General features: G+C 69.5%; 14 protein-coding genes across 14 annotated transcripts in view; 6 read left to right on the top strand and 8 right to left on the bottom strand.

Annotated features, from left to right (window-relative positions):
- The window catches only part of MICPUCDRAFT_37953 (uncharacterized protein), a gene marked incomplete at both ends in the record, with an annotated part of 2,449 nt that extends 505 nt beyond the window's left edge, over window positions 1-1,944 (bottom strand). Inside the window, one exon of the mRNA XM_003054964.1 lies at window positions 69-1,944. Coding sequence (XP_003055010.1) covers window positions 69-1,944 — 1,876 coding nt within the window. The remainder of the gene's footprint in view (window positions 1-68) is intronic.
- Window positions 1,945-2,075: 131 nt separating this feature from the next.
- Window positions 2,076-5,027, bottom strand: MICPUCDRAFT_50312 (uncharacterized protein; the record flags this gene model as incomplete). Its single annotated transcript, XM_003054963.1, has 1 exon — window positions 2,076-5,027. One exon carries the CDS (start codon window positions 5,025-5,027, stop codon window positions 2,076-2,078), a length of 2,952 nt encoding a protein of 983 aa, XP_003055009.1.
- Window positions 5,028-5,201: 174 nt separating this feature from the next.
- MICPUCDRAFT_50311 (uncharacterized protein) lies at window positions 5,202-6,683 on the top strand (the record flags this gene model as incomplete). The annotated part of the gene is made up of 1 exon (XM_003055501.1): window positions 5,202-6,683. The coding sequence occupies one exon, from the start codon at window positions 5,202-5,204 to the stop codon at window positions 6,681-6,683; it is 1,482 nt and encodes a 493-aa protein (XP_003055547.1).
- A 98-nt stretch (window positions 6,684-6,781) lies between these two features.
- FAP125 (kinesin-like protein) lies at window positions 6,782-8,968 on the bottom strand (the record flags this gene model as incomplete). The annotated part of the gene is made up of 1 exon (XM_003054962.1): window positions 6,782-8,968. The coding sequence occupies one exon, from the start codon at window positions 8,966-8,968 to the stop codon at window positions 6,782-6,784; it is 2,187 nt and encodes a 728-aa protein (XP_003055008.1).
- A 242-nt stretch (window positions 8,969-9,210) lies between these two features.
- On the top strand, window positions 9,211-11,093 carry MICPUCDRAFT_50309 (uncharacterized protein; the record flags this gene model as incomplete). The annotated part of the gene is made up of 2 exons (XM_003055500.1): window positions 9,211-9,882; window positions 10,023-11,093. 2 exons carry the CDS (start codon window positions 9,211-9,213, stop codon window positions 11,091-11,093), a joined length of 1,743 nt encoding a protein of 580 aa, XP_003055546.1.
- A 147-nt stretch (window positions 11,094-11,240) lies between these two features.
- On the top strand, window positions 11,241-12,287 carry MICPUCDRAFT_50308 (uncharacterized protein; the record flags this gene model as incomplete). Its single annotated transcript, XM_003055499.1, has 1 exon — window positions 11,241-12,287. The coding sequence occupies one exon, from the start codon at window positions 11,241-11,243 to the stop codon at window positions 12,285-12,287; it is 1,047 nt and encodes a 348-aa protein (XP_003055545.1).
- A 1-nt stretch (window position 12,288) lies between these two features.
- On the bottom strand, window positions 12,289-13,922 carry MICPUCDRAFT_50307 (uncharacterized protein; the record flags this gene model as incomplete). Its single annotated transcript, XM_003054961.1, has 1 exon — window positions 12,289-13,922. The coding sequence occupies one exon, from the start codon at window positions 13,920-13,922 to the stop codon at window positions 12,366-12,368; it is 1,557 nt and encodes a 518-aa protein (XP_003055007.1). The 3' UTR covers window positions 12,289-12,365.
- Window positions 13,923-14,139: 217 nt separating this feature from the next.
- On the bottom strand, window positions 14,140-14,985 carry MICPUCDRAFT_50306 (uncharacterized protein; the record flags this gene model as incomplete). The annotated part of the gene is made up of 1 exon (XM_003054960.1): window positions 14,140-14,985. One exon carries the CDS (start codon window positions 14,983-14,985, stop codon window positions 14,140-14,142), a length of 846 nt encoding a protein of 281 aa, XP_003055006.1.
- A 276-nt stretch (window positions 14,986-15,261) lies between these two features.
- Window positions 15,262-16,090, top strand: MICPUCDRAFT_30901 (uncharacterized protein). Its single transcript, XM_003055498.1, has 2 exons — window positions 15,262-15,508; window positions 15,753-16,090. Exons 1-2 carry the CDS (start codon window positions 15,267-15,269, stop codon window positions 16,051-16,053), a joined length of 543 nt encoding a protein of 180 aa, XP_003055544.1. The 5' UTR covers window positions 15,262-15,266; the 3' UTR covers window positions 16,054-16,090.
- Window positions 16,076-17,217, bottom strand: MICPUCDRAFT_61430 (uncharacterized protein; the record flags this gene model as incomplete). The annotated part of the gene is given in 3 exon segments (XM_003054959.1): window positions 16,076-16,341; window positions 16,343-16,355; window positions 16,372-17,217. Coding segments are annotated over 3 exon segments (1,125 nt in total).
- A 522-nt stretch (window positions 17,218-17,739) lies between these two features.
- MICPUCDRAFT_12779 (uncharacterized protein) lies at window positions 17,740-18,561 on the bottom strand (the record flags this gene model as incomplete). The annotated part of the gene is made up of 2 exons (XM_003054958.1): window positions 17,740-17,883; window positions 18,079-18,561. Coding segments are annotated over 2 exons (627 nt in total), but the record flags the coding sequence as incomplete, so codon positions are not given.
- A 419-nt stretch (window positions 18,562-18,980) lies between these two features.
- MICPUCDRAFT_50303 (uncharacterized protein) lies at window positions 18,981-20,069 on the top strand (the record flags this gene model as incomplete). The annotated part of the gene is made up of 3 exons (XM_003055497.1): window positions 18,981-19,106; window positions 19,226-19,612; window positions 19,752-20,069. The coding sequence occupies 3 exons, from the start codon at window positions 18,981-18,983 to the stop codon at window positions 20,067-20,069; spliced, it is 831 nt and encodes a 276-aa protein (XP_003055543.1).
- Window positions 20,070-20,170: 101 nt separating this feature from the next.
- MICPUCDRAFT_50302 (uncharacterized protein) lies at window positions 20,171-20,944 on the bottom strand (the record flags this gene model as incomplete). The annotated part of the gene is made up of 1 exon (XM_003054957.1): window positions 20,171-20,944. The coding sequence occupies one exon, from the start codon at window positions 20,942-20,944 to the stop codon at window positions 20,171-20,173; it is 774 nt and encodes a 257-aa protein (XP_003055003.1).
- Window positions 20,945-21,374: 430 nt separating this feature from the next.
- MICPUCDRAFT_5402 (uncharacterized protein) lies at window positions 21,375-22,154 on the top strand (the record flags this gene model as incomplete). Its single annotated transcript, XM_003055496.1, has 1 exon — window positions 21,375-22,154. A coding segment is annotated over one exon (780 nt), but the record flags the coding sequence as incomplete, so codon positions are not given.
- Window positions 22,155-22,322: the final 168 nt, after the last annotated feature.

Below are 22,322 nucleotides of genomic sequence, written 5' to 3'. Positions count from 1 at the left end.
GCGGGCAGCCAAGGGTTCCCCCCCCCCCCCCGCCGCCGCCGCCGCGGACGCCGCGATCGCTCGCGAACGTTCCGGCGAACTCGGCGTCGCGTCGTCGTGCACGACGGGTGGCGCGCGCGGGGGGACCTCCGCGGCGACGAGCTCGATCGGGGACAACCCCCCCCCGCCCTCGCCGCCGCCGCCGCCGCCGCCTCCGCCTCGCGTCGACGTCGACGTCGGCGACGCGGACCGCGACGACCGCGTGCTGCTCCCCGGCGACCGAGGCGGCCTCGGCGGCGCCGGGCGCGGCGGTTTCGCCCCCGCCGCCGCCCCGCGCGTGGACGGAAACATCATCAACCCCGGGTTCGACCAACCGTCGTCGTCCGCGTCTTCGCCGCCGCCGAACAACATGTCCCCCACGACGTTCCCCAACGCGTCGCTGATGTCCGGTCCGCGGTCGCGGTCGTCGCGGCACGAGCTCGGCGACGACGGGTCGGAATCCGACGTGGACGCGGCCCCGGAAGCGTCGCGTTCGCGTTCGCGTTCGCGTACGCGTCGGTCGTCGTCCGCGGCCGCTCGCGTCTTCGCCGCGTCGCGTCGAGATTCAAACTCGAGCGATCGACGCGCGCGCGGGGACTCCGCGGCGGCCGCCGCGTCCGTCGTCGCGTCGTTCACGAGCTCCAACGACGCGGACGTGGCCACCGCCGCGTCTACTTTGCGCGCCCACGCGGGAGGATCGAACTCGCGCGGCGGCTCCGTCGTCGTCGCCGTCGTCGTCGTCGTCGTCGTCGCCGTCGCGGCGGACGCCGCGCATGTCGCCGTCGCGGCGTCCCCGGACTCGACGTCGCTCGCGACGAGTTCAAGTTTCGCCCTCGTCGCCGCGACGATGGTCTGGTACTCGTCGTCGTCCACCGGACCGACGCGATCCAACGCCGCGACCGCGGCGGCGGCGCGCGCGGCGGGGGACGCCGCCGCGCCCTTAGTCGCCGCCTCCAGCCGCCTTCGCCGTCTCCACGACTCGAGGATGTCCTCCTCCTCCTCCTCCTCGCCGCCGCCGCCGCGCCCGCCGCGCCCGGACTCCGACGCCGTCGAGACGTCCGTCGCGTCCGGGGCGTCGAACCACCACTCGTCGTCGCCGCGGGATCCGCCGCCGGCGTCGGAGGAGGACCGCCACGTTTCGCGGGAGACGTCCGCTTCGCTCGACGCGTTCGCGCCGCCGCCGACGCGGTGGCGGGACGAGCTCGCGCTCGGCGTCGGCGACGCCGAGAAGAACGGCGCGCGGCGGCCGTCGCGAAGCGCGGACACCGACGCGATGAGCTCGTCCACGAGGTCGTCGGACGGGAGCGGGTCGCGCGCGTCGTCGCGTTCCGGCGGCGACGTCGTCTGGCTCGTCGAAAACGCGAATCCTTCTCTTTCGTCGCGGCGATCGTAGTCGTCGAAGTCGTCCTCGTCGTCCTCCTCCGTGCTTCTCGTCCCGCGTCGCCGCGGCGATTCCCCCGCCGCGGGCGCCTCGCGAAACCGTCGGATCATCGAGCCGATGACGGTCCTCGAGGCGTCGTCGGCGCCGTTCGCGACGCGCGCGCGCGACGTCGTCGCGTTCGCGATGCCGCGTCCTCCGTTCGACGCCTCGAAGGACAGCTCCCGCTCGTACTCCTCCGCGAGCTCGACGAGGGATTCGTTGAAGTCGTCGCCGTCGTCCGCGGGTCGCGGCGACCAGGTCGTGGATGCCAGGTCGCGGACGCGCGCGCCGCCGCCGCCGGCGGTCGTGGACGCGGCTCTCTCGCGCGCGCGGCCGCGCGCGCTCGTCGCAGATCGCCCGGTGTCCAACGCGCTCTTGCGTCGCCGCTCGCCTCGCGGCTCCTCGGGCCGACGGGTGTTGACCATCGGCGCGGTCCAGCGTATCGCGCCCTTGCCCTTGCCCGCGATCGTCTCCCCGCCGGGCCTGGCGTCCGACGCCAGCGGCATGCTCCCCGCGGGTGGCGGTGCTCGCGCGCGTGTGGACGGATGAATTTAAAATCTGACGAGGCGCTTCGTCGCAAAAAGAAGGAAGTCTAGCCTCGCTATTTTTCAGCCCCGCCGCGCCGCGCGACTCTCCATCACCGATACGTCGTGCGCGTCCAACGCGGCGCGGCGTTCTCCTCCGGGGGCATCGCTCCGTTGAACCCGCCCGCGCTCCCCGCGTCGAACCCGCCCGCGCCCATCGCGTCGAACCCGCGGGTCCCCCCGCCGACGTTCGCCGCCGCCGCCGCGTCCGCCGCCGCCGCCGCCGCCCACGACGCGTCGCCGCCGTCGTTCTCCGCCCGCCCGAACCGCAGCTCCCACGTCGGGGACATCAAACCGCGCGGGATGCACTCGCGCATGACGCGGTTGAACATCGGCCGCGCGTGGACGTCGAAGAAGACGTCGCCCTCGACGTTCCGCCGCCGGAGCCACGGCTGAGAGAGGACGTACGTCAAGTCGTGCTCGTAAGCGGCCAACACCGCGCGCCGCGCGCGGCCGGCTTCGAAGCCGTCTAAGAAGTGCTGCAGAACGAATGCGTAGCGGTAAGCGCACACGGCGTCGCCGCCGCGTATGGGCCCGTGCGTGTCGAACAGGACCAAGTTCGCGAGCCGCGCGAACATCGCGGAAATTTTCGACGACACGAGCTCGTCGCTCACTTCCCTCTCGATGATGTGCTCGACGAGAAATTTGCTCGGGATGTGCCCATTGCCAGAGTGCGCCATGAACGCGTGCTGACACAGCATGATCGCCTCGAACAGCACGTGCACGATCAGGTCTAGAACCCCGATGGAGACGGCGCCGTCCGGGTGACGAAGCTTCGTCAGGTCCATCGAAGCGCTCTCGAAGAATTTCTCGCGCTTCATCGACGGGTGCCGCCGCGGGGAAAACGTGAACAACGCGTGCACGAGCGACTCTAACGAGTGCGGTTCCCCGGTTATGATCCTCGTTCGCTCGTTCACAGCGCCCTCGCTGCCTTCGAGCACGGATCGCGTCCACGTGAGCATTTGCACCGTGCGGTGCGCCGCGGAGCCTTGCGCGACGGCTTTGAACATCCTCGCCCAATTGTCCACGCCGGTTTGCTTCCCGCGCCGGCGCTTCCGCATCGCTGTGAGAATCCCCGGCGTGTGCGACGCCGCCCACGACGCCTCCGCGAGACGCTTCATGACGACGTCGAAAAATTCCACAGCGCCGAGGGCGTACGATTGTAACTTCGGCGACCGTTTGAAGTGCTCGGACATCGCGGCGATGGCGTTGACGTCGTCGACGTCGAGCGTCGTGCACGTCTCCGGCACGATCCGCGAGCCGACGAGCTCGCCGTATTTCGGCGCGAGAATCTCGGACTCGAGGTCGTCGAACAACTCGCGCGCGTACATCAGATCGTGCCACGGGTCGATCCCGACGCGCTCCGCGTCCTCGGCGCGTCGCGTCGCGCGCAACGACGCGGCCGCCGCGAGCATCGCAGGGTGAAGCGCGGCGCACAGAAGCAACCCTTCCTTCGCCTCGTGCTTCGCTCGGTTCACGTCGCCCTGGGTCGGCGCGTCGTCATCCCGCGCGACGACGTCGGCGGCGGCGGCGGAGCCCCCGCGGGTCCCGGGAGGGGGCGGGAGCGCGCGCGACGGGGGACCGAAGTGGCAGAACCCGTCGACGTCGACGTGGACGCGATCGACGAAATCCGCCATCCCGGCGGCGACTGAGAGCGCGTCGTAGCTCACTCGCGTCGCGCGCGTCGTGCTCGTCTCCGCGTCGTACACCGCGCGCGTCGCGAGTTCGGACCCGTCAACGACATCGCGCGGGAGGCGCGAGGCGAGGATCCCGAGACGCGACGACGTCGCGGGAGGCGGCGGCGGCGACTCGGCGCTTTGGCCGCCGCCGCCGCGTCCGCCGCCGCCGCGTCCGCGCGCCTCCTCCTCCTTCGCCGCCAAGACCGCGACCTGCGCTTGCGTCTCTAACACGCGATGTTTCAGGTGGAACATCAGCTGCGATGACGGTTCCATCGTGACGATGGATATGTTCTGCGTCAAATACCGCGGCGGCGGCGGCGGAAGTTTTAATCTCGGCGTCTGCCGAAGCGGCACGCCGTTCGCCGCCGCGGATTTACCAAACGGCATTCGCATGAACCCGTTGAAGCTCTCGGTGACCGCGCCCGCCTTGCCCGACGCTTTTCCCATGACGCGGTCGAAGCGCCGCCGCGCGCTCGGGCGTTTCGCGTGCGCGGGCGCGCCGTCCGCGTCGTTCGCCGCGGCGGCGGTTTTATCTTTCTTCGGCACCCCGAGCTGTTTCTTCGCCTGCCGCTTCGGGTTGAGTCTCGAGAAGAACTTCCCCACTTTAGCCCTCGCGTTCGCGATCGCAGCCTTGCGGTTCGCGATCGCGTCGAGCCGCTGAAGCTCCTTCTCCCTGTCGTACGCGTCCATCTCCGCGCGCGCGCCGTGCTCGTCCCTTCCGCGTTCTCCGTCGTCGTCGTCGGCGGCGGCGGCGGCGGCGCGCACCTCGTCGCTCCACGCCGCGCGCGTCAGCACATAGCGCCTGCCGTGCCTGTTCGCGCTGTCGTGGCTCTTGATGAACCCGGTGAATCTGCGGTACGACCCCGCGTCCTCGATCGCTCGCACGTGCTGCAGCGGTATGGTGCACAGCTTCTTCGCGTGCGCGTTCACGTTCAGGACGTGGAGGTTGTGCCCGGTCACGACGGCGACGACGTGCGCGTTTCCGCCCATCTTGTCCTCGAACGCGTCTCCGCCGACGGCGTGCAGGAAGCACGTTTCGAAGTGCCTGACGTCGTTGAACTCATCCTTGGACAGCACTCGGCGTATGAACGCGCCCTGGGGTGGTCGAGAAGACGCGTCGCGGCGGGAGGAGGGGCGAGGGTCGGTCGGCTGTCGGGGAGCGATCGCGCGGGAGGACGACCAACGACACCAAATCCAAACGCGCATTGACGACGGGAGCGACCGACGCGAACGCGAGGCGCGAGGGGGAGGACGCACGTCCGCGCGAATGAACTGATGCGCGGAGTTGAACGTCTGCGTGTCTTTCGTGTTCAGGAAGTGCGACATCGTCCACGGCGGACCCCGCGGCGCGGAGGCGAAGTGTTCGGTCGCTCCCAGAGAGAGCCGTTACCACGCTTCCAGTCATCCGCGGTGACGACGGTTTCGGCAGTCGCGCGAGATCTTCCGGCGTATCCGGCGCCCTTGTCCAGTGGTGCGCGCGCTCCACCTCCGCAGCCCGAGATGCGCGCGGTCGCCGCCGCGCTCGGCGCGCGTCCTCTCCGTGACCGCGCGACGCCCGCGCCGCGCGTCGATCGCGCGTCGGTCGTCGCGACGACGCGCGCGTCGCCGTCCCCGTCCCCGCGCCCCGCCACCGATCGTCGCGAACCGTCGAGCTCGAATCGAGGCGCGATCGCGTCGTCGACGCGCGCGTCGCGGCAGCAGCGCAACCCCGACGACTGGGGCGGCGATTACGACAAGATCCGCGAGGAGCTCATGTCCAGAGGGCCGTCGTGGGCGGAGAACCTGCCGGGGATAAGCAACACGATCAACTGGCTGTCGCAGAACACGTTCGGGGCGTCCGCGCCCTCGCCGGGCACGCGATCGCGCAAAGCCTGGGACGCCATCGCGCTCGCGTACCGCGCCTTCCTGGACGCGCTGCCGTACCGCCGGCAGGACGGCCGAGCCGCGCGCGCGCTGCCCAAAGGCCGCGTCGCGGACGCGCACGTGCGGTGGGAGGCGTTCAAGCGCGGCGACGGCGCGAGCGAGCTCTCCGACGACGCGCGACGCGAGCTCCTCGACGGCGAGGCGGAGTGCGCTGCGTTTTGGAGGAACGTCGCGGAGGACGGCGCCGCCGCGGCGGCGTCGAGGAAGAGGGCGAAGACGGTCGGCGGCGTCGGGCTCAGCGCGGCGAGGGACGCGTCGCTCGCGATGACGGAGGGGCAAGTCCGCGCGATCACCGGCGACGTCATGGGGCTCGCGCTGTCGCTGCGCGTCGCCGCGGCGAAGGCGAAGGAAGAGGACGCCGCCGCCGCCGCGAACGACGACGACGACGACGCGACGACGACGGCGTCGCAGACCCAGACCCTCGCGCTCGTGGACGCGTCCGCGGACGAGGTCGGGGACTACAGAGACGAGCTCCTGAGCGGGTGGGGCGGCGGAGGAAACGCCGCCGCGTTCGTCGGAGGGTTCGGCGCCATCACCGCGAGCGAGGCGAGGGAAGCCACCGCGTCGTGCGCGTCGACGCCCGCGGACATCGCGTCGAGGGTCCTCGCGCTGTCCGGGCTCTTGCTGTGCACGCCCACGGAGGCGATCGCGGTCGCGCACGTGTTCCCGGCGATATTAGAGACGCCGAGAAGCGTGATCGCGCAGAGGATGGCCGCGCTGAAGGAGCTCGTCCCGCGGGCGGACGCGGCGGTGATTTTCCGCGCGGAGCCTCGGCTGCTCCTCGCGGGCGACGGCGACGTCATCATGGCGAACGCGCGGCGGTCCGTGGCGGCGATCAAGAGCCAGCTGCCGGGCGTGAACGCGGATAAGCTCGTGGAGCAAGAGCCGAGCATGATGTTCGAGGACATCTCCGAGGAGTTAGAAGCGCTGAGGGAGCTGTGGCCGGAGGAGGCGTTTCGAAACAGCGACGAGCAAAACCCGTTCTTCGCGGAGGAGCTCGCGCTCGCGATCAAGGCGTTGCAGGGGAAGGGGAAGGAGAAGCCGTTCAAGTCGTTGTGATCGTACGTAGTCGTTAACCCATGGGGATGACGTCGTCGCTATCGTGTTCTCGCCCGTGTGCCGCGCGTTGAGGATCCTCGTCCTCGGTTCCGTTTCTTCTACTGCCAGAGGCCGCCGTTCGAGTGCCCGGCGTTTTCAGTTCCGACGCCAGAGTCGCGTCGACTCGCGAGTATCGTCGACGACGCCGTCATCGCCGCTCGCGAGAACGCCGCTGACTTCGCCGCGGACTTCGTCCCTTTTCCAACCGACGCGGGAACGCGCTTCGAGTACGGCGTCTTCGACGTCGTCGGCGTCATCGACGACCCCTCCTCGGACGCGCGCGACGCGTTTCGATGCACGGGCGACAGCGGTTCCCTCGCCTGATTCGCGTTCACCTGATCCCTCAGCGCCGCGCCCTTCGCAGATTTGAGCGTCTTCCGCGCCTCCGCGAGCTTCGCCTCCGCTGCCGTCGTCGCCGCTCGAGACCTCTCGAGCTCCATCTCCATCGCGCGCAGTCTCTCCTCCGCGTCCGCGGCTCGAGCCTCCGCGTCGGCGGCTCTCGACTTGTGCCTATTCAGCGACGCCAACGCGACGTCGCTCGCGCCGCCGCCCGCGGCGACGCTCGCGTTCGCCTTGGCCTTCCCGAGCTCCACCTGCGAGCACCTCTGCGCGAACAGCAGCGTCGAGCTCGTCTCCGGAAGCGACGCGGACTCCGGGGAGACGTGCGCGAGCAAGACGACTTTGGAGTTGCCCCCCAACGAGTCGGACAACAACCGCGTCAGCTGCGAGTTGCGATACGGCACGTGCGCGCGCTTCTCCAACAGCGCGGCGATGACGTCGCCGAGCGCGGACAACGACTTGTTTATGTGCTGTGCTTCCTTCAGCCTGTCCCCGGTCGCTTCCGACCGCGCGACGCGCTCGGACCCGGCGAGGTCGATCAGATGCAGGCGACCGCGCGCGACGCGACCGGCGGCGACGTCCGCGCTCGAGACGTACACGGTGACGACGCTGTGCGACCGGCTCGAGCGCTCGTTCATCTTCGTCCCCGCGGACGCCCTCCTCGACGTGCCCTCCGCCATGACCCTCAGCACGTGCGCGGCGTCTCTCGCGTCGACGCGCGTCACCGCCTCTTCGATCTCGTCCCCCGGAGCGCGGTCGAGCCGAGACTTGTTCGTCGAGCCGACGCCGTCCCAGCTGTCCTCCTTCTCCGCGGGGTTCAACAGATCCCTGACTCGTTCGTTGTAAATCTCGCGCATCTCGACGCTCACGACGCACTCGACGCCGTCGCTCGCGCTCTTACTCGCGGCGAGCGCGAACAACTCCCTGAGCGCGCGAACGTTCACGCCGGCGTCGGCGTCGTCCCTAAGGTTACCGCTCCCCCCCGCGTCCTCCGGTCCGCCCATCGTGTGCGTCTTGCCGCTCCCCGTCTGCCCGTACGCGAATATCGTGCAGTTGTACCCCTCGAGCACCCCTCTGACGAGCGGCGAGAGCTCCTCGTACACGTCCGCCTGCGTCGAGCTCGGGCCGAACACGGCGTCGAACCCGACGCGTTTCTCCTCCGAGCGTTTAGACGCCGGCCGTCGCTCCTCGCCGCGCCCGGCGCCGGCGACGTTCGAACCCGGGGGTTTACACACCACGTCCACGCCCTCCGCGGCGGGGTCGAGGCACCGACCGGGCTCGACGACGACGTCGGACGCGTCCACGCCAGGGGACGCCGGGCGAATGCGCGCGAAGACGCGAATCGCGCCTTTCACGTCTTGGAGCTTTCCGTACAGCTCGCGGTTCCTCGCGTGCAGCGCGCCGTTTCGCTTCTCTTGGTACGTCTTCTCCTTCTCGAGCGCGGTCGTCGTCGCGCACGCGCGCGCGAGGGCGTCGCGCATCGCGGACGCGAACTCGGTCTGCATCGCGGTGAAAGTGGACAGGACGTCTCTTCGCAGCGCGTCGTTCGCGCGCGCGAGCTCGGGCGCCGCGGCTTCGTAGAGTCTGACCGCCTCCGCGAGGCGCTCGTTCTCCTCGAACGCGGTCATCATCGCGTCGTGCGAGTCCGTCGCGTCTTGGCTGTACCTCGCGACGCGCGCGTTCGCATCCTCGAGCGCGATCGCGAGGGATTTCTCCGTCGCGTCCGCGGACGACTCGAGGAAAGCGGTCCGCCGCGCGTCGTCGTCGACGACGCGGTCGTCCGCGACGAGATCCTGCGTGAGCGAAAACGCGGTCTCGAAGACGTGAGCGTCGAGATCCGCGAGGTGCGCGATCGTTGAGGAGACGAACGCCTCGATTCCTTGGCGCAGAGACGTCATGCGCGTCATGCGGCGCGCGTATCGGGACGAAGGCGAACGTCCGCTCTCTCGAGCGCGGCGAGGCGGCGGTCGAGACGAGCGCGCGCGCGAGACGAAATGAAATTCGACAGCTGCCTGAGCGACAGCTGTGCCGGAAACGACGAAAACGAGCGACGACGACGCCGCGCACCTCCAAGTGCGCCTTGATCCACGCGAACAGCTTCAGACGGTGGTCGTAATCCCCCACCCCGAGCTCGCCTCGCAGGCGCTCGATGGTCATCGCCGCGAACTCGAGTCCCGTCACGTTCGCGCTCTCGAACGCTTCCGCGTACGATTCGAACGCGCGCACGTCCGACGCGCGATGGGCGGTCCCTCGCTCGCGCGCGAACTCGCGACCGAGGACGCGGACGCACTTGCTCACGTCGCACGCGCGCCAACGCTCGAGCGGCGCGGACGGGAGCGCCGCGCGAAGCGCGGGCGTCAGCGGCGTCCCTCGGCTCGACGCGCCGCTCGGCGTCGTCGCGAGCCCCGCGATCGACGGCGTCGGCGTCGTCGTCGTCGTCGTCCCCGCGCGCGTCGCGCTCGGACCGAGACGCGACCGCCGCCGCGCCGTCCTCGGCGTCGTCGCGGCGCGCGCGTCCGAGCTCGACGTAGGCGTGCGATCGCCCGCGCGAGACGGGCTGAACATGACGTGCGCGGCCCGGGCGTGCGGTGCGCGCGCGCGGGGGAGTGCGCGCGTCCCCGGGGACGCCGACATCGCTGGTTCCCCCACAGCAGCGCTCCAGTCCGTGGGCCCGGTCGATCCGATCGAGGAAACCGAGCGACGCGACGGATCTTTCGTTCGCGCACTTCGACACGCGCGTCGCACGCGAGGCGTCATGTCGACCGAGACCGAGAGCGGGTACCGGCTGCTGCAGGCGCAGCGCGCGCGAAGGGCCGCGGAGGTGCGCGCGTTTCTCGACCCATCGCGCGCGTCGCGCGTCGCGTTCGCGCGTCGTCGAGCGATCCTCATTTAGTCGTCTCTTCTGACGTCGGTTCGTTTCACGCGCGTCCGTCGCGCTTTCCTTTTCCGCTCGTCGCGCAGGATGACGCGCAGCGCCTCGCCGTGCGCCTCGCGCAGCTCGAGAAAGAGAAGGCCAAGTCGGAGAAGCGCATCCGCGAGACGATGGAACGCGCGGAGGCGATACAGCGCTTCCGCAAGCGGAACGAGGACAAGCGGATGTTCAAGGCTGCGCTGACGAGCGCGCGCGAGGCGGAGATCGCGCAGAGCGCGAGACTGCTGACGGAGCAAAAGGCGGAGGCGCGTCGCCTCCGCGACGAGACGCGACGCGCGCACGACAACGCGAAGCGAGAGATGATGATGCGCGCGAAGGAGGAGCGCGAGGCGAACGAGAAGCACCTCAAGGAGCGCGCGCGAGTGGAGCGGCTCGCGAACGCGTCGTCGAAAGCGCTCGTGAAGCACGCGCATTTCGAGCGCAAGGCGAAAAAGGAAGCGACCGCTCGTCGACTCGAGACGAAGACGAGGGAGGATTACGAGCGACGGCTGATGGATCAGCACGCGCGTCAGAGAGAGAAAGAGGACGCGATCGCGAAGATGGCGGAGAGAGAGCTCGCGCTCATCGAGGAGCTGCGCGCGAAGCGCGAGGAGCAGTACGCCGCGGAAGAAGCGCTCGAGCTCGAGGCGAGCGCGTCGACGTCGGCGGATGCGTTTTCCCCGGGCGTCAGCGTGTGCGTCGTGCGAAGCTTCACCCCCGGGAGCACGCCGAAGCGCGCGGCGACGCCGGGCGCGTTCTCGCGACGCGGCGGCGGCGGCGCGTGCGCCGTGGAGATGTCGTCGCCCCGCGGCGGCAGAGCGATCAACGACGTCTCCGTGGAGCTAGAGAAGGAAGGACCGCGCGGCGGCGGCGGCGACGCGTTCGACCTCCGCGGCGCGTTCGGCGCGGGAGACGGAGGCGGAAAAGCCGCCGCGAACGCGACGCGGGTGCGGTCCATCTGCGCGTCGCTCGGGCACGACCTGGACGTCGTCGCGCTGTCCGAGGCGATGCGCGCGATGGACCCGGACGACACCGGCGTCGTGGAGTACCCCGCGTTCGCGCGGTGGTGGAACGCGGACGTCGAGACGCGCGGAGGAGGAGAAGACGGCGCGAGCGCGTGATGAGGCCTTTCGATCGAGAAAACGGCAGCCAGAAACGGCTGGAAAAACAACTTCCTGCAAAAAAGCGACTTCGAAAATATCTCAAATCATCTGCGCTTTTCCCAACGGCCCGCCCATCAGGGGCGCTGCGCGTCCCGCACGACTCGGATGGCGCATCTGGCGTGCCGTCACGCTCACGCGTTCATAGCGCGTCGCGTGTTCGCGGCGTCCTCGCGCGCGCGTTCGCGCGCGACGAACGTCGAGCCGTTGGAGGTGTGGGCGCGTCGATCGCGATCGCGACCGAAGCCGAGACGTTCGACGACGCGAGAATCGTCCACGGCCACGAGGCAGCACGCGGAGGTGGACGGCGACGACGAGAAGCTCAAGACGTGGCGACGGCTCCTCGCGGACGTCCCCCTCGCCCGCGTGCTCCCGAGGGACGCCGCGTTCGGCGTGGACGCGAACGGGCGGAGCGTCCCTCGCGACGGCGCGGAGACCGAGCGTCTCGCGTTCTTCGGCGACAAAGTCCTCAACCACGCCGTCGCGATGTCGCTCTACGCGCAACAAGTGCGAATGCGCGAGCGGCCGGGCCACGAAGACGACGCGTCGTACTGCGTCGGGCGGATGTCCACGCTCGTCGCGAGCGCGCGCTCGAACAAGCTCTTCACGCGACTGCTCGCGAGGCTGCTGCGAGACGACATGATCGCCGCGGTGCCGCCCGGCGCGCTCGAGAAGGGACGCGCGCACTCCGTGGGGACGATGATCGAGGCCGCGGTGTTCCTCGTGCACGAGGGCAGCGACGAAGGCCAGACCGCGGTGGACGAGGTCGGGCTGTTTCTCCTCGAGCAAGCGGAGGAGATGGCGGCGGAGGTGTTCAACTTCAAAGGGGAATTCTACGAGCTCGTCGCGAAGGGCGTCGAGGGGGAGATGGAGGTGAAGACGCTCAAAGAAGACAGACCCGACGAGTACTTCATGGCGTACGCGACGTTGGACGGCGTGAAGGCGAACGCGAGGGGGCGGAATAAGCTCGAGGCGGAGCACGGGGCCGCGAAGGCGGTGTTAGAGAGGCTCGTGAGCAAAGGCGGCGCGAAGAGGAAAGGAAAAGGCGGCGGCGGCGGCGGCGGGTGGGCGGGGACGAGCACTCGGCCCGTGCCGCCGCCGTGCACGCTCAAGGTGAACTGGCCGCGGGATCGAGAGAACGACGCCGATAATTGACATGGTCGTCATTAGCGTTGTATTCGCGAACCGTGCGTTCGTAGACTGACGCGAGACACCTTGGCGAGACACCTTGGCTCATCGACGCGCGCTCGACGGCTTGCCGAACCCTCTGCTCGCCTCCTTCTTTTTCACGCCGCTTCCCTTCCGCCGCGCCGCCGTCGCGGTCTCCTCGTACGACTTCCCGTCCCCGCCCCCCGACTTCTTCACCTTGTGCGACGGCTTCCGCGTCACGAGCAGCTCGTCGCCGCCGAATCGCTCGCCCTCGGCGCGCTCGCGCTTCTTCGGTTTCTTCGGCTCCCGTCGCGGCTCGACGCGCGGCGCGCCGCCGCCGTCGCCGCCGCCGCCGCCGCCCTCGGGGACGACCTCGAACCCTTCGCGCTCGTCGTCGTCGCCGCCGTCGGCGGTCTCTCCCGCGGCGGACGGCCTCTTCGCCTTAACCGGCGGCGGTCGCGCCGGTCGCATCGCGGCCTTCGCGCGCGCCTTCTCGAGCTTCCGCTGCTTCTCCTCCCCTCTCCTCGCAGCCCTCTCCGCGGGGTCCGACGCGCGCGCGTCTCGCTCCGCCGACAACACGTCCGCGACCGCTCGCGGCAGCGCGCACGGCATGACGGCCAAACACGTGAAACGCCCGCCGCCCTCCGCCTCCGCGACGGGCTCGTCGATATCGCGCGCGCTCGCGGCGCCGCCGCCCTTCCCGGCGACGCGGAGATCCCACAACCTCACGACGCCCTCCGACGACGCGGTGACCAGCGACGTCGCCCCCCCCGCGGGCCCGCCCATCGCGACCCCGGCGTCGTGGTCGTCGTACGGCACGACGACGCCCTTCACGCGCGTCGGGTGCGCCTTGGTTATCCGCAGCGCGTGCTTCGTCGGCGGCGCGCGCGTGTCGTACCCGACGACGTCGCCGCCTTCCAACCCGAGCACCGCGAGCGCGTCGGAGCCAGCCATCGTCGCGCACATGACGCGCGAGGGCGCGTCGAAGACGCCGCACACCGCGCCGGTCTCCGCGCTCGTGATCGTCGTTCTGCTCTGCGCGCAGGCGTAGTACTTGGTCCCGCTCGGGGTGAACGACAGGAGCTCGGGCTTCACCTTGAGCTTGGTCTTGTGCGCGACGCGTCCTCGCTTCATGTCCCACATCGCGACGCATCCGTCCGCGCCCGAGGACAGCGCGACCGCGCCGGACTTGTGCACGCTGACGTTTTGGACGCCGCCGCGGTGCGCTTTCAGCGTCTTGAGCGCGTCCCACGCGTTCACGGACCACACGATGATCGTCCCGTCCTGCCCGCCGGTGACGAGACGCGTCGGCTCCGTCGACGACGACGGGCCGTGCAGCTCCATGCACTGCACCGTGCCCTCGTGCCCGGCTAGCGTCCCGAGGTCCGCGAGCGCGCCGTCCGGGTTGTGATGATACACGCGCACGAGGTCGTCGGCGCCGCCGGAGGCGATGAACCCGCCGCGCGCGGCGACGGACTTGCACTGCGTGAGATGCGCGTCCAGGGTGAAGGCGTGATTCACGGCGGCGGCGGCGGCGCCGCTCTCGCGCGCGGACGACGACGACGACGACGACGAGGGAAGGCCGTCGACGCGGTAGCCGAACACGAAGCGTTCGTACGAGCCGGCCACGACGAGCGCCATGGCGTCGGGGCGGGAGGAAGTGCAGTGCGCGCGCGCGGACGTGTGCCGCACCGCCGCGCGTATTGATTCTCCAGTTCCCAGACGACCAGATACCAGACATCCCTCTCGCGATTTTATTACTGCGTGCTTCTACGACACCGCCGCGGCGGTCTAAGTCTCTACGCGCGAGTCCGCCCTGAACCCGCGCTCCTCCCTCTCTACAACCTCCCACCCGCGCTCACGACCTCGACGTTATGTTCTGGTACGCCTTCGCGACTTTCTGAAACGCGTCCTTCGCCCCCGCGGCTTTGCACTTGTCCGGATGCAAAACCTTCGCGAGCTCTCTGTACGATTGCTTCACCCACTTCGCCTGCGCGTCCGGGGGCAGGTTCAGGATCTGCCAGTCCGTCCCCGCCATCATCACCCGCCGCACCGCCTGGCGCTCGCGCTCCTCCGGGGTCAGCTCCGCGGCCGCGGCTTCCGCGCGCAGCGTCGCCTCGGCGCCCTCCGCGGTGCCGACGCCTTGTTTTTTCCTCGCCGCCGCGAATCCGCTGAGCAGGTTGCTCGCCTTCTTCGCCTTGTTCGCCTTCTCGAGCGCCGCCTCTTTCTTCTCGAGCTCCTTCGCCGCCGCGGCGTCGCGCGCGGCGGCCTCCTTCTTCTCCTTCGCCCTCGCCGCCGCGGCTTTGATCGCCGCCTTCATCTTCTCCGCTTCCTCGCGCGCGTCGGCGAGCTTCTTCTCGAGCGCCGCTTTCGCCTCCGCCGCCTTCGCCGCGCGCTCCAGCGCCGCGGCGTCCGGCGGCGGCGTGGACGCGCGGTATCGCTTGTGCGCGTCCGGGTCCGCGGCCGCCGCGCTCGCGTCCGCGCGACGCTTCACGCCCACGGGGAGGAACGCCTCGCCGGAGGGTGTGTACGACGCCGCGGCCGCGCGGAGAGGCGCGGACGCGGCCGGGGCGAACGGCGTCGTCTTCGCCGCGGTCGTCGTCGTCGCCGGCGCCGGCGCCGGCGCGGCGGCGCCGGGTCGGACCCACACGTTCTTGCCGCCGCGGCCTCCGCCGCGGCCGCCGCGGCCGCCGCCGCCGTACATGCCCGCGCCGTGCGCCGCGCGCGGCGTCGATCTGACGCGCGCAACGGGAGGAAGTGATGACCTGTGATGAGGCAGGGAAGGCGCAGCTCGCGCTTGGGGCGCGTTCTTTAGTTTGGTTTTTCACCCGTCCCTCGGTTTCACAAATTGATCGCGCCCCCTTTCAACTATCCGATGAACTTGTTCACTGCGTGCGTGTCGCCACGTGTCGCCGCGCTGCCGCCTCGCCGGTGCCGATCACTCCTCGCCGCGCACCGCGCCCGTCCGAACGAACGACACCACCGATGACATCCGTCTCCTTCACCGCCTCCGCGGTCGGCCGCGCCGCGGTCGCGAACGCGCCCCGCCGCGCCGCGGCCAGGGCGCCCGTCGCGTCGTTCGCTCCCGCGTCGGGATCGGCGAAATCGTCGTCCCGCGTGGCGCTTCGCTCGCGCCGCGGCGCGTCCGTCGTCGTCCGCGCGGAGGACGTGAACCCGCTCCTCGACCGCGAGAACCCGGAGTTGGAGGAGAAGTTCGCGACCATCGGGTGCGTCCGCGCGTCGAGACGCGCGATCGACGCGCGCGCGTCCGCCGCTCGCGCCTCGAAACGTTATCCCTCCTCACCTCCCGCCGGCTCTCGACGGGGGATATTCCCGTCCGTCCCCGCGCGAGGGACGACCGCGCCGCGACGTCCGCGACGAGTCTCGTCTCGTCTCGTCAACCATCCACCTTCCACTGACGACGATCGATCCCCGCCCTTCCCACCCCGCGAACGACGACGCGACGCGCAGGTCCGGCGAGCACGAGTGCAAAGGATGTCTGTACACGTACGTCCCGAGCAAGGGCGATCCGGATTACCCGGTCGCCGCCGGGACGCAGTTCAAGGACCTCCCCGAGGACTGGCGGTGCCCGACGTGCGGCGCGGATAAGACGAAGTTCAAGAACCTCGGGAAGCAAGTCGCGGGGTTCGCACAGAACCAAGGTTACGGTCTGGGCACGAACAGCATGACGGGTGGGGAGAAGAGCCTTTTGATTTACGGCGCCCTCGCGCTGTTCTTCGCGCTGTTCTTGGGAGGCTATCTCCTCGAATAGGCTATTCTTGTCACTACTACTACTACGTCGTCGTCGTCTCGCTTAACGTCGCATCCCCAGCGCGTCCCATTTCTCCCCCGCGGCGCGCTCCGCGGCTTTCGCCGCGAGCGCGCCGAGCACGTCGTCGCTCAGCCCGCTCTCTCTGCCTTTCCCCGGCTGGAACCCGCGCACGACGTACGAAAACGCGTTCGCGCAGCTCTCCATCCTTCGCTCGTCCATGCCCGCGCCGTCCGCGCGCGTCTCGAGCCCGTCCCCGCGCGCGGCGACCGTGTGCGTGAACGCGCGAAACGGGTTCGGCGCGGGAGGCTCCGCGAAGTTCGCGCCCAGCGCGCGGAACACCGCGACCTCGCCTCGGAGGTCCGCGTAATCGTTCGCGGCGGTGAGCACCATCGGAAGGTGCTCGCGCGATAAAATCTCGACGAGATCTCCGGCCCACGCGCGCGCTAAGTCGCCGCCGCCGCCGCCCATGCCGGTGTTGAACCCCACGACCACCGCGGGGTGCCCGTCCGGCAGCTCGCGCGACAGGAACGCGCCCACGGTCCCGCGCCGCGCGCTCGCCGTGAGCACGGGAGACAGCCGTCGCGGCGGCGCCGCGGCGGCGGCGTCCTCGCGCGCGTCCGGGCCGACGAATACGAGGTGGATCTCCCCGCCGCCGCCGGACCCGGGCTGCGGCGCGCAGATGGGAACTTCCTCCCAGTACCGCGTGTGCTCGAGGAGGAACTGCTCCGTTTTACTCGACGCGCCGGCGATCACGATCGTCAGCGGCGCCGCCGCCGCGGAGGCGGACGTCCTCCTCGCCGCCGCGATCGATCCGCGCACGCTCTCGAGCTGCAACGCCCTCGCGAGCGTGACCGGAAAGCTCAGACCGTCGAGCGCGTGCGGCGTGAGCACGGGCTGATCGTCCCCGCGGCCGGCGATGGACCAGCGCGTGTGGACGTAGTCTTCCCAGTCCTTCGCGTCCCGCAAGTCCACGCCTCTCGGGGCGACGTTTTTCGACGCCGGCGGCGGCGGCGGAGGGACGGGGGTAAAGTCCGTGGACGTCGTCCACGAGAGCGTCCCGCCGACGCCCACGCAATCTTCCCCGCGCGACGCGGCCGATGTCGACGAGTTCGGTGGCGGAGGCGGTGCCGCTCGAGGCGGGTCCGGCGGCGGCGGCGGGTCCATCGTCGTCGTCGTCGTCGTCGTCGTCGTCGCCGCCTCTCCCGCGCCGGTCTCCGTCCCCTCGCACGCGACGCGCACGAGCAACGTCCGCTCCGGCTTCTTCACGAGCTTCACCTCGATCGAATCCCCGTCCGCGTCGTTCGGTAACTCCACGCGCGCCTCACCCCCGGTCAGCCCCGGCGCGGCGACGACTAACGCGACCCCCCCGCCCGAAACCGGCTCGGTCTCAACGGAGCACTCCCCCGCGGCGGTGCCTCTCGGCAGCGGGACGGTGAACGCGAGCGTGGTCCCGTCGTCGTCCCATCGCACCGCGCACGGCGGCGGCACCGAGGGAAGCGCGCGCGTCCACGCGGCCGTCCGCGACGGCCTGACCTTGACGGCGTCGCCGTCGTCGCCGTCGCCGCCGCCGTCGCCGCCGCCGCCGCCGCCGAATTTGCGTCGCATCGTCTCGATCTCGCGTCGTATCTTCTCCTCTTGCGCGCGCTTTTCCTCCTCCGTCACCGGCGTCGTCCGCGCGGCGGTCACCTCTTCCTTGTGAAAGTACCACAGAGTCACCGCGTACCTGTCCGCGTTCGCGGCGAGGACCTCGTGAGGCACGCGCGCGTTGGACTTGAACAGCACGAGCCTTCCACCGAGCGGCGCGACGTCGACGAGTTTCACCGGCGCCGCCTCCGCGTCGGCGCGGTCGCGCAGCGTCGCGACGTGCCTCACCCCTTCCGCGACGTCGCTCGGGCCTTCGACGACGAGATCGCCGTCGTCGCCCCCTGGTCCGGTCGCGTCGAACGCGTCCGCTTGAAGGAGGCTCCGTCCGTCGCAGTCCGTGAACCCGATCGCGTCGGACGGTTTCTTCATGCATCGAAACACGCGCAGCTCGCCGCCGTCGCCTTCCTCCCACGATTCGTTCAGATATATCAGCGCGGTGACGAGCCGCCCGTTCTGATCCGGATTGTCCACGTGTCGAACGTACCTCGCGCCGCCGCCCGGGTACACCGAGCACATTGCCTGCGAGCGCGAGGACACGTGCGAACACTCCCCGCCGAGCTTCCCGAGCTCGTTCACGAGCGTGTCCGTCTTTTTCATCGCGGCCGGGAGGAGCTCCCAGCCGATGTCCGCCTCCGTCCCGGAGAACCACCCGACGTGATCGCCGCGGACGTGTTTCATCGTGTACTGCGTCGCGTTCCCGGCTTTCCCGCCCGCGAGGACGCCCGGGGTCATGTGCCCGGTCTCGTGCGCGCGCTTCACCTCGCGTTTCAGTTTGATCACGTCCTCTCTCGGGAGGAACCCGTCGACGACGACGAAGTTCTCGTCGTTCAGGCGCTCGTCGATCTCCGCGAGGGAATCGTCCATGAGCCACCACCACTCGGACTTTCCGAGGAGCGCGTATTTCGTTCGCAGGTAGAACAGGACGTCCGCGCCCGGGTCGTCGTCCGCGGCGTCGTCGAGCGGCTTCTTCTTCGTCGCGTGTTGATGTTTGTTTTTTCTCCCCATCGCGTCCGCGCGTCCTCTCGGTCCTCGCGCCGTGTCTCTCCGCGCGGCCCCGCCCACGACGGGGAGCGACGCCGGGACCCGCGTCGCCGGGACCCGCGCCCCCTCGGAGCTCGGTCCCGCCGCCCCGTGCGCGGTCGCGAGTTGACGACGGCTCGACCGTCGTTTTTCTTCTTCTCGTGACTGACGACGCGACGCGACGACGAACGAAGCGTCGTCATCCGTCGGGTCGCGTTTCAAACCGGGGCGCGCCCGTCGCGCCGTGGCCGCACGAGGCGACCATGGGAGGCCTCTTCGGGAACAAGACGCCGTATTCGGACCCTCGACGCCCCGCGGACCGCGCGGGGAGTCACGCCGGCGCGTCCGCCGCGGCCGCGCAGTTCGAGCAGATGCATCTCAGAGACCAGGTGCGCGCTCGATCGATCGTTTCGCGCGTCGCTTCTTCCTTCTTTTAGGGTTGACATCCGCCCGCGACCCGCGCCGCGCGCCCGGACTGACGCGTCCGATCCCCCGTCCGCGAGCGCAGAACGCGCGACGAGCGCATCCTCACGGGACGACGTCGCACGCGACGGGCGCGGCGCCCGTCGGCGGCGTCTCCGGCGGCGGATCCCGCGTCCTCGTCGGCACCGCGAGAAACTTCCCGTCGCTCCTGCGCCTCACGAACGAGGAGCTCCGGACGCTGTTGACGGACCAGACCGCGTTCGCGACGTTCCTCCACGACACCGAGGAAGCGAAAGACGCGAGGGCGTTCACGAGAGACCTTCGGAACGAGATCGCGGGGATGTGCGCGGTCAACATCGAGATGGCGGACGAGGCGAGGGACCTCAAGGCGCAGCTGAAGATCATCGGCTCGTGCGACCAGGCGCGTTCTATCTCACACTGGTTCCCATACGACCGCGTTGGCGTGGTGAACGTCATTCCTTAAGGACTTTTCCCGGCGCGTCTCTCCGCCCAGGGTCCCACGCTTTCAATCCCCGCCCTCGACGCCTTTCAACTTCAACTGACGCCTTTGAACTCCACCCCGACATTCGCTCGTATGGAACGACCCTCAGGCGCCCGTGCTCGCCGAGCACGAGGAGGTTCGAAAGCGCGCGGAGGAGGTGATGCGGAATTACGACTTGGACACCGTGTTGGACGCGCTGAGGCGTCGCGCGGCGAAGCTGGACGAGGAGTGCGAGGCCATGGACGAGAAGCTGCAGTCGGGGAAGATGACGGCGGATGAGTTTTGCAAAGAGTACCCGGCGCTGAGGCAGAGGTACCACGAGGACGCGCTCAAGGCGGCGATCGTGCAGCCGGCGCTGGAGTCGCGGCGCGGCGGCGGCCCGCCGCCGCCGCCTCCTCCTCCTCCTCCGCCGCATTACCCGAGATGATAGATATTCATAGCGCGATGTCACGACGACGATCGCATAGCAGACTACCTTCGTGTGTACGCGTCGCCTACGCCTACGACGGAGAACGTCGTCGCGTCACGTCAGTCCACTCTCGAGGTGATGAACACGCCGCCTCGCCCGCCGCGACTGATGCGCAGCGTCTCGTCGCAGAACGTGTTCTTCAGCGCGCCCTTCGGCCTCGGCAGCGGCAACCGCACGCGCGGCTGCTCCCCCGCGCCCCCGTCCGACAACCCCGGCGCCGGCCCGATCTCCCAATCCGTAAACGTCACGACAACCTCTCTCGCGTCCGGGTCCTTCGCCTCGATCGTCCCCATGACGCCCACGCGCACGGCGCCGCCGAACGCGAGCTCGACGTCGACGACGTTCACGACGCGCCCGTTCTCGATGTCCACCATCTGCTGGTTCGCGACCCCCCGCGCGCCCGTCTCCGCGCTCCCGGCGAGCGACGGCAGAAACGTGAAGAACGTCTTGTACAGCGTGTCGACGAGCTTCTGGAACGCGTCGTCGTCGAGGACCGCCTGCAGCGGCCCGAGCGCGCTGCTCGCGTCCGAGGTGCTGTACACGAGCGACCATCGCCCGGAGACGTCCAGGAATGGGACGTCGTCCGCGATCGATTCGAGCGCGTCCGTCGCGTCGAGGATCGCGCGCTTCGTCGCGCTCGGGTCGGCACCGGGCTTTCGCGACGCCGCGACCGCGGCGAGGAGGTCCTTCTTCAGCGCGGCGACGTCCGCGGACGCGCTCGCGGACGACGACGACGCGCGCGCGTGGGCGCGCGCGCGACGCGCGGGCGCGGGCGCGGACGCGCGAGGGGGGAGGGGCGCGGCGAACCGCGCGGTCGGCGCCGCCGCGGCCATGGTGGCGCCGGAGGATATGACTGATGAGATCTGTCGGGCGAGCGCGAGCGCCGCTGCGGATGCGGATGCGGCTCCGAGACCGGCTCCAGGGAACCTCGAAAAGGCGGCGGGCGATTTCGCCCTCCGCCCGCACTCGACATCGCGCGCGATGAAGAACAAGAAGAAGCTTCGGAGGAAGCAGGAGGAGGCGGAAGCCAAGGCGAGGGGCGAGGCGATGAGCGAGAGCGAGAGCTCGGACGACGAGTCCGTCTCCGCGTCCGAGGAGCCCGAGCCGGTGAAGGAGAACGAGAAGAAGAGGCGGCTGAGGGAAATCGCGAAGGACGACGACGACGACGACGACGACGAAGCGTCCGCGTCCGAGTCCGAGGAGGAGGACGACCCGCGGTTCGACAAACCCAGGCCGAAGATCGACTTCACGGGCGTGAACGCGAAGGAGAAGTGCGTCATCTTGAGCAGCCGAGGCGTGACGTCGCGGTACCGGCACCTGATGTTGGACACCATGACGCTCATCCCGAACAGCAAAAAAGACAGCAAGCTGGACTCGAAAAACCCGAAAGACGCGGTCGTGGAGGTCGCGGACATGAAATCGTGCAGCAGCGCGATGTTCTTCGAGTGCAGGAAGCGGACGGACTGCTACATGTGGCTCGCGAAGTGCCCGGAAGGCCCGAGCGTGAAGTTCCACGTCGAAAACGTCCACACGATGGCGGAGCTCAAGCTCACGGGGAACCACCTGAAGTTTTCGCGGCCGGTCCTGCACTTCGACGCGACGTTCGACGACGCGGAGAAGCCGCACTTGGGGCACATCAAAGAGATGCTCACGCACGTGTTCGCGACGCCGTTCCGGCATCACAAACAGAAGCCGTTCATCGATCACATCTTCGCGTTTTACTACGAAGACGATCGCGTGTGGTTTCGAAACTACCAAATCGTGCACCCGGAGGGAAAAGAAGTGCGCGCGACCGGGGTGACTCTGTCGGAAACGGGGCCGAGGCTGTGTCTGCACCCGATCAAGATCTTCGGCGGCGCGTTCGGCGGCCCGACGCTGTACGACTCCCCGACGTACGTCTCCCCGAACGTGCAGCGCGCGGAGAAGAAGAAGGAGGACATGGGGAAGTACGCGAGAAAGGTGGCGAAGAAGGCGGAGACAAAGGCGCACAAGCGGATGAACGAGCTCAAGCCGGACGAGCTGAACGACTGGCTCGGGGATGAGTTGGAGTGAGCGAGAGAGCGCGAGGGGTGGGGTCCGTCGGCCGTTGTAATTTTCAGTGTCCGCGTGATGTTCGCACGTCTCGCGGGAGCGCTCCGGGAGTTTCTTCGTCGGACACAGCAGACCCGCCCGCCCGCCGCGTGCAGTCGTTCGTAGTTGTAACCTTAGTCG

This window comes from Micromonas pusilla (assembly GCF_000151265.4).
Source record: "Micromonas pusilla CCMP1545 genomic scaffold MICPUCscaffold_1, whole genome shotgun sequence".
NCBI classification, from domain to species: domain Eukaryota; kingdom Viridiplantae; phylum Chlorophyta; class Mamiellophyceae; order Mamiellales; family Mamiellaceae; genus Micromonas; species Micromonas pusilla.
This window is presented reverse-complemented; position numbering and strand designations above follow the sequence as displayed.